This window comes from Triticum dicoccoides, unplaced genomic scaffold (genome assembly GCF_002162155.2).
Source record: "Triticum dicoccoides isolate Atlit2015 ecotype Zavitan unplaced genomic scaffold, WEW_v2.0 scaffold11093, whole genome shotgun sequence".
NCBI classification, from domain to species: domain Eukaryota; kingdom Viridiplantae; phylum Streptophyta; class Magnoliopsida; order Poales; family Poaceae; genus Triticum; species Triticum dicoccoides.
Window position 1 is genome coordinate 14,156 of NW_021176669.1, and position 9,485 is coordinate 23,640.

Here is a 9,485-nt window from a genome sequence, read left to right on the forward strand (position 1 = left end):
TTTTCGAACGGCTGTTGCCTAGCTCGCAGCCCGTCGAGCTCACGAAAATGGAAGTACTACTTGGCTACTGATAGAGAGCGGTCAACAACAACAACAAAAGAAGAACCCCCAGACATGTAACATGTGTGTACACGACTCGTACTGGCAATGCGCGTGTACTGGCAATTCTTCGTCCAAATTGTTACCAGTGGAGTACTTATGTGAATTAATTATCTACTGCAAAACTCTAGTGAAGTAGAAATTGTTGGAGCAAAAGAAAAGAAGTTACATGTACCTATGTAACCAAGCAACTACACCGTATATGAATTGATTTTTGGAAGTTCTCCCCCGTAAATAGGGCTAGGAAGGATCCCTTTGAAGATGACGTCATTCCGGCGGATCCAAATGCTCCTAGGGACAGAAGTAATAATCAAGATTGACATCTGGGCAGAGATATCTCCCGCAACAGGGAGCAAATGGGCGACCAAAGAAAAGATGTTCATCTCCGTTTCTAGAACATATAGATTCCAAACAACACAATCATAAGATGAAGGCCTTGGGCAGAGTTACCGTGTTATTGTACCAAGCTCTTTCTGGTGCCCCTCCCTCGCGGACGGCCCCGGAGCAAACCCTACTCACCTGCCAACCACCCCACCCCATCCTCCTCTCTTGGCCACCGCCTGAGGACTCCACAACAAGCCCGCACAGCATCGGTGCCAGCCGGACTCTTCTTCTCCCTCTTGCAAGGCACTGAGATTTGTGCATTTTTTCGAGCTGTGAAAATGAACGCTATAATTTATTTCGCACTAGATTAATAAAGGTTTATAACACAGCGAATATATTTTTCAGACTTGGATGAACAAATTTGTAAAATAGGATAACTTAATTCTCAATTGACTGAGCCCTAGGTACTAATGTAGCCTTAAGTTACACCACACAACTGCAGTAAGGTATTGGTCCTTTGTAATGTCATCCCTGTCTCGGGGGCATTCTACCAGAAGAAAAGAATCTCAGGGAGAGGTCCCATATATGAGGATATAAACGTGTGGAGGAGAGCGATCTATGACTAGGAAGCAGAAAATGATAGATGCATGTTCATTGGACCGACAATGGCGTCTTGTTCTGGATGCTTGGATCTGATCTGAGCAATTTTGGTGGGTGGCCACCACACCTTGACACTATACCTAGAAATTTGGAGCTATTGCAAAATTTAATATTGGGCATGTAATGTATTAATGCAAGCTATAAACAAGTTTTCTGTATATCATTGAAGGTAGTTAATAAAGAAATGTTTGAAGAATTACATCATATAATAAAATCAAGCAAAAATCCTGTTCTTCACCTTACAATTAGCCCGTTGTATTTTGGGCTGGTATGTGCAAACCCCATGAACTAAAAAAGGTGACATTCACATCGTGAAGTATATATAGAAACAAATAACATGTACTTATTATGTTTTAGGCAGTTATGTCATATTATATTCCATCATATTGTATTGGGGGAGATGTCACAGGTCATCAAGTTTTGTAAACAGATCGCCTTCTATGTATATAGTCCTGTCGAACGCTAATGGGGCAAAAATTGACTAATTGGCACCAAATTGTGATTAGGGTCCTGGATACCATGCTCTCTCCGGAGTGTGATATCTTTTCCTGGGACCTTCGTGCTTTAGAATGATATCTTTTCCTAGGACCTTCATGCTTCAGAAGCCTTTTCCATACATTAGTAGGATGACGCGTCCTGCATGGCAACGCGATATAAATAAATATTTTAGTGCGTTAGCTTGTGATTTACATGCCCATATCAATGCGACTATGTATGTTTATGTAATCCCTTGCGTGATTTACCTTATATTTTGATGAGTAGTTTGATAAGTAAATTAAAGTGGAACTGATTTACAAGGTAAATATTTAAGGTGACTGAGATTATCATACAGTGAAGGATGGACGAAGGGGTGGTGAAAAGAAAAGTTTTTTTGAAAGAGCGCAAGAGAACTACGATTTCATTAAGTGGAAGAGAAAGGCCGGAGCCAACTGTACAAAGGACCAGCCGTAAAATACAGTGGCGAAGAAAGAAAGAGAAAGACAAAAAGGGAAAGAGCTAGGCTACTACTCCCAGCCCAAGTGTCAGCCTCTGGCCAACGCCCATAGCCTAGCTTCATCAATCAGCTGATCCAGCACCTGCTCAACCTACCGCTCACTGCTCCTGAAGATGCGAGCATTTCGTTCCTTCCAGATGAACCCTAATACCATCAACGCCATTGACTTGTTGCGCTTGATCTGAGCCGTGCCAACCGAGAGGTTGAAGAGCCACTCATGAAGGGACGCCCATGGTGGCCAGGAGGCAGGTAGCAATCCCGACAAGCGGAAACGAGCAGCGACCCACGCCCAGAGCTGTTGTGACCACGGGCAGGTGATTAGGAGGTGCTCGGTGGTCTCCATGTCCTGGCGGCAAAGCAGGCAGAAATAGGAGTTCGGCCACTACCTAGCACGCAAGCGATTAGCAGTAAGGATCATGTTCTTGCCGAAGTACCAGGAAAACAGTCGGCACTTCGCCGGAGCCCAAGCTTGCCAGACCGAGGCCCACAATGTCGAGATCATGGAGCCAAGAAACTGAATGTTGTAAGCGGACGCGACCGAGAAGCAGCCGCTCTCATTAAGCTTCCACGAGAAGGCATCTGGTTCCTCATGCCGCATCGCGATTTGGCTGAACACGGACTAGAGATGCACGAAGGCAGGCAGGGTGTCACACGAAATCCATCCCCGGAGATCCGAGACCCAACGTCCGCCCTGCAACGCTTTGCGGATCGAGCGAGTCTTGCGCCTGGAGACCGCGAATAGCTCGGGCGCCATGGTGAACCGCGCGCAACCCTTGAGCGAGCTGTCAAACCAGAAGCAGGCACGGTCCTGAAGGAAATATGCCCCAAGGCAATAATAAAGTTATTATTTATTTCCTTATATCATGATAAATATTTATTATTCATGCTAGAATTGTATTAAACGGAAACATAATACATGTGTGAATACATAGACAAACAGAGTGTCACTAGTATGCCTCTACTTGACTAGCTCGTTGATCGAAGATGGTTATGTTTCCTAACCATAGACATGAGTTGTCATTTGATTAACGGGATCACATCATTAGAAGAATGATATGATTGACTTGACCCATTCCGTTAGCTTAGCACTTGATCATTTAGTTTGTTGCTATTGCTTTCTTCATAACTTATACATGTTCCTATGACTATGAGATTATGCAACTCCCGTTTACCGGAGGAACACTTTGTGTGCTACCAAACGTCACAACGTAATTGGGTGATTATAAAGGTGCTCTACAGGTGTCTCCAAAGGTACTTGTTGGGTTGGCGTATTTCGAGATATCTCTGGGCCCTCTCAGTAATGCACATCACTTAAGCCTTGCAAGCATTGCAACTAAATGAGTTAGTTGCGCAATGATGTATTATGGAATGAGTAAACACTCTTGCCAGTAACGAGATTGAACTAGGTATTGAGATATCGACGATCGAATCTCGGGCAAGTAACATACCGATGACAAAGGGAACAACGTATGTTGTTATGCGGTCTGGCCGATAAAGATCTTCGTAGAATATGTGGGAGCCAATATGAGCATCCAGGTTCCGCTATTGGTTATTGACCGGAGACATGTCTCGGTCATGTCTATATAGTTCTCGAACCCGTAGGGTCCGCACGCTTAACGTTTCGATGTCGGTTATATTATGAGTTTTGATGTACCGAAGGTTGTTTGGAGTCCTGGATGTGATCACGGACATGAAGAGGTGTGTCAAAATGGTCGAGACGTGAAGATTGATATATTCGACGACTATATTCGGACACCGGAATGGTTCCGTGGGTTATCGGATATATACCGGAGTACCGGGGGGTTACTGGAACCCCCCAAGGGTTATTGGGCCTCATGGGCCCAAAGTAGTGGAAGAGGAGAGGCAGCAGGAGGTGGCGCGCAGCCCCCCTTGCCCCAATCCGAATTGGGAAAGGGAAGGGGGCGCGGCCCCCCTTCTCCTTCCTTCTCTTCACCTCCTCCTTCCCCCTTCTCCTAGTTGGAATTGGAAATGGGGGGGGGGGGCAAAACCTACTTGGAGTAGGATTGCCCCCCTTGGGCGCGCCTCCTCCTCTTGGCCGGCCCCCTCCTCCTCCACTCCTTTATATACGTGGCCAGGGGGCACCCCATAGACACAACAATTGATCTCTAGATCTCTTAGCCGTGTGCGATGTCCCCTTCCACTATAATCCACCTCGATCATATCGTAGCGGTGCTTAGGCAAAGCCCTGCGACGGTAGAACATCATCATCGTCACCACGCCGTCGTGCTGACGGAACTCTCCCGTGAAGCTCCACTGGATTGGAGTTCGCGTGACGTCATCGAGCTGAACGTGTGCTGAACTCGGAGGTGCCGTGCGTTCGGTACTTGGATCGGTCGGATCGTGAAGACGTACGACTACATCAACCGCCTTGTGCTAACGCTTCCGCTTTCGGTCTACGAGGGTACGTAGACAACACTCTCCCCTCTTGTTGCTATGCATCACCATGATCTTGCGTGTGCGTAAATTTTTTTTTGAAATTACTACGTTCCCGAACAGTGGCATCCAAGCCAGGTTTTATGCGTTGATGTTATATGCACGAGTAGAACACAAGTGAGTTGTGGGCGATATAAGTCATACTGCTTAACAGCATGTCATATTTTGGTTCGGCGGTATTATTGGATGAAGCGGCCCAGACCGACATTACGCGTACGCTTATGCGAGACTGGTTCTACCGACGTGCTTTGCACACAGGTGGCTGGCGGGTGTCAGTTTCTCCAACTTTAGTTGAACCAAGTGTAGCTACGCCCGGTCCTTGTGAATGTTAAAACAGCATCAACTTGACAAACTATCGTTGTGGTTTTGATGCGTAGGTAAGAACGGTTCTTGCTAAGCCCGTAGCAGCCACATAAAACTTACAAAAAAAAAGTAGAGAACGTCTAACTTGTTTTTGCAGGACATGTTGTGATGTGATATGGTCAAGACATGATGCTAAATTTTATTGTATGAGATGATCATATTTTGTAACCAAGTTATCGGCAACTGGCAAGAGCCATATGGTTGTCGCTTTATTGTATGCAATGCAATGGCCCTGTAATGCTTTACTTTATCACTAAGCGGTAGCGATAGTCGTGGAAGCATAATATTGGCGAGACGACAACGATGCTACGATGGAGATCAAGGTGTCGCGCCGGTGACGATGGTGATCATGAAGGTGCTTCGGAGATGGAGATCACAAGCACAAGATGATGATGGCCATATCATATCACTTATATTGATTGCATGTGATGTTTATCTTTTATGCATCTTATCTTGCTTTGATGGACGGTAGCATTATAAGATGATCTCTCACTAAATTTCAAGATAAAAGTGTTCTCCCTGAGTATGCACCGTTGCCAAAGTTCGTCGTGCCCAGACACCACGTGATGATCGGGTGTGATAAGCTCTACGTCCATCTATAACGGGTGCAAACCAGTTTTTGCACACACAGAATACTCAGGTTAAACATGACGAGCCTAGCATATGCAGATATGGCCTCGGAACACTGAGACCGAAAGGTCGAGCGTGAATCATATAGTAGATACGATCAACATATTGATGTTCACCATTGAAAGCTACTCCATTTCACGTGATGATCGGTTATGGTTTAGTTTATTTGGATCATGTGATCACTTAGAAGATTAGAGGGATGTCTTTCTAAGTGGGAGTTCTTAAGTAATATGATTAATTGAACTTAAATTTATCATGAACTTAGTACCTGATAGTATTTTTCTTGTCTATGTTTGATTGTAGATAGATGGCCTGTGCTTTTGTTGCGTTGAATTTTAATGCGTTCCTTGAGATAGAAAAGTTGAAAGATGATGGTAGCAATTACACGGACTGGGTCCGTAACTTGAGGATTATCCTCATTGCTGCACAGAAGAATTATGTCCTGGAAGCACCGCTGGGTACCAGGCCTACTGCAGGGGCAACACCAGATGTTATGAACATCTGGCAGAGCAAAGCTGATGAATACTCAATAGTTCAGTGTGCCATGCTTTATGGCTTAGAATCGGGACTTCAACGACGTTTTGAACGTCATGGAGCATATGAGATGTTTCAGGAGTTGAAGTTAATATTTCAAGCAAATGCCCGGGTTGAGAGATATGAAGTCTCCAATAAGTTCTATAGCTGCAAGATGAAGGAGAATAGTTCTGTCAGTGAACATATACTCAAAATGTCTGGGTATCATAATCACTTGACTCAACTGGGAGTTAATCTTCCTGTTGATAGTGTCATTGACAGAGTTCTTCAATCACTGCCACCAAGCTACAAGAGCTTCATGATGAACTATAACCTGCAAGGGATGGATAAGACGATTCCCGAGCTCTTCGCAATGCTAAAGGCTGCGGAGGTAGAAATCAAGAAGGAGCATCAAGTGTTGATGGTCAATAAGATCGCCAGTTTCAAGAAAAAGGACAAAGGGAAAAAGAAGGGGAACTTCAAGAAGAACAACAAACAAGTTGTTGTTCAGGAGAAGAAACCCAAGTCTGGACCTAAGCCTGAAACTGAGTGCTTGTACTGTAAGAAAACTGGCCACTGGAAGCGGAACTGCCCCAAGTATTTGGCGGATAAGAAGGATGGCAAGGTGAACAAAGGTATATGTGATATACATGTTATTGATGTGTACCTTACTAGAGCTCGCAGTAGCACCTGGGTATTTGATACTGGTTCCGTTGCTAATATTTGCAACTCAAACCAGGTACTACGGATTAAGCGAACACTGGCCAAGGACGAGGTGACGATGCGCGTGGGAAATGGTTCCAAAGTCGATGTGATCGCGGTCGGCACTCTACCTCTACATCTACCTTCGGGATTAGTTTTAGACCTAAATAATTGTTATTTGGTGCCAGCGTTAAGCATGAACATTATATTGAAGGAAATATGCCCTAGAGGCAATGATAAAGTTATTATTTATTTCCTTATATCATGATAAATGTTTATCATTCATGCTAGAATTGTATTAACCAGAAACATAATACATGTGTGAATACATAGAAAAACAGAGTGTCACTAGTATGCCTCTACTTGACTAGCTCGTTGATCAAAGATGGTTATGTTTCCTAACCATAGACATGAGTTGTCATTTGATTAATGGGATCACATCATTAGGAGAATGATGTGATTGACTTGACCCATTCTGTTAGCATAGCACTTGATCGTTTAGTTTGTTGCTATTGCTTTCTTCATAACTTATACATGTTCCTATGACTATGAGATTATGCAACTCACGTTTACCGGAGGAACACTTTGTGTGCTAACAAACATCACAACATAACTAGGTGATTATAAAGGTGCTCTACAGGTGTCTCCGAAGGTACTTGTTGGGTTGGCGTACTTCGAGATTAGGATTTGTCACTCCGACTGTCGAAGAGGTATCTCTGGGCCCTCTCGGTAATGCACATCACTTAAGCCTTGCAAGCATTGCAACTAATGAGTTAGTTGCAGGATGATGTATTACGGAATGAGTAAAGAGACTTGCCGATAACGAGACTGAACTAGGTATTGAGATACCGACGATCGAATCTCAGGCAAGTAACATACCGATGAAAAAGGGAACAACGTATGTTGTTATGCGGCCTGACCGATAAAAATCTTCGTAGAATATGTGGGAGCCAATATGAGCATCCAGGTTCCGCTATTGGTTATTGACCGGAGACGTGTCTCGGTCATGTCTACATTGTTCTCGAACCCGTAGGGTCCGCACGCCTAAGGTTTCGATGACAGTTATATTATGAGTTTATGAGTTTTGATGTACCGAAGAAGTTCGGAGTCCCGGATGACATCGGGGACATGACAAGGAGTCTCGAAATGGTCGAGACGTAAAGATTGATATATTGGATGACTATGTTTGGACATCGGAAGGGTTCCGAGTGGTTCAGGCATTTTTCCGGAGTACCGGGAGGTTACCGGAACCCCCCGGGAGAAGTTATGGGCCTTATGGGCCATAAGAAGGAAGCACACCAGCCCACAAGGGGCTGGTGCGCCCCCTTTGGGCAGGAGGCCGAATTGGAGAAGGTTTGGGGGGTGCGGCCCCCCCTTTCCTTCTCTCCTACTCCTCCTTCCCTTCCTCTCGTACTCCAACTAGGGAAGGGAGGAATCCTACTCCCGGTGGGAGTAGGACTCCTCCAGGGCGCGCCATAGGGGCCGGCCCTCTCCCCCTCCTCCACTCCTTTATATACGGGGGTGGGGGCACGCCATACACACACAAGTTGATGTTCGTGATCGTTCTCTTAGCCGTGTGCGGTGCCCCCCTCCACCATAATCCTCGATAATATTGTAGCGGTGCTTAGGCGAAGCCCTGCGACGGTAGAACATCAAGATCGTCACCATGCCGTCGTGCTGACGGAACTCTTCCCCGACACTTTGCTGGATCAGAGTCTGGGGATCGTCATCGAGCTGAACCTGTGCTAGAACTCGGACGTGCCGTAGTTTCGGTGCTTGATCGGTCGGGCCGTGAAGACGTACGACTACATCAACCGCGTTGTGCTAACGCTTCCGCTTCCGGTCTATGAGGGTACATAGACAACACTCTCCCCTCTCGTTACTATGCATCACCATGATCTTGCGTGTGCGTAGGATTTTTTTTTTGAAATTACTACGTTCCCCAACAGTGGCATCCGAGCCTAGGTTTTATGCGTTGATGTTGTGCACGAGTAGAACACAAGTGAGTTGTGGGCGATATAAGTCATACTGCTTACCAGCATGTCATACTTTGGTTCGGTGGTATTGTTGGATGAAGTGGCCCGGACCGACATTACGCATAAACTTACGCGAGACTGGTTCTACCGATGTGCTTTGCACACAGGTGGCTGGCGGGTGTCAATTTCTCCAACTTTAGTTGAATCGAGTGTGGCTACGCCCGGTCCTTGCGAAGGTTAAAACAACACCAACTTGACAAACTATCATTGTGGTTTTTGATGCGTAGGTAAGAACGGTTCTTGCTAAGCCCGTAGCAGCCACGTAAAACTTGCAACAACAAAGTAGAGGACGTCTAACTTGTTTTTGCAGGGCATGTTGTGATGTGATATGGTCAAGACATGATGCTAAATTTTATTGTATGAGATGATCATGTTCTGTAACGGAGTTATCGGCAACTGGCAGGAGCCACATGGTTGTCGCTTTATTGTATGCAATGCAATTGCGCTGTAATGCTTTACTTTATCACTAAGCGGTAGCGATAGTCGTGGAAGCATAAGATTGGCGAGACGACCACGATGCTACGATGGTGATCAAGGTGTCGCGCCAGTGACGATGGCGATCATGACGGTGCTTCGGATATGGAGATCAAAAGCACAAGATGATGATGGCCATATCATATCACTTATATTGATTGCATGTGATGTTTATCTTTTATGCATCTTATCTTGCTTTGATTGACGATAGCATTATAAGATGATCTCTCACTAAA

The 9,485-nt window shown here is 45.4% G+C and overlaps 1 protein-coding gene across 1 annotated transcript in view; it reads right to left on the reverse strand.

The window, feature by feature from the left end:
• LOC119342952 (S-(+)-linalool synthase, chloroplastic-like) overlaps positions 1 to 9,485 on the reverse strand; it is a 32,088-nt gene that overhangs the window by 5,252 nt on the left and 17,351 nt on the right. The window contains exons 2-4 of the mRNA XM_037614219.1: positions 2,811 to 2,885; positions 2,556 to 2,696; positions 2,173 to 2,423 (exon numbers count right to left, since the gene is read on the reverse strand). Coding sequence (XP_037470116.1) covers positions 2,173 to 2,423; positions 2,556 to 2,696; positions 2,811 to 2,885 — 467 coding nt within the window. The remainder of the gene's footprint in view (positions 1 to 2,172; positions 2,424 to 2,555; positions 2,697 to 2,810; positions 2,886 to 9,485) is intronic.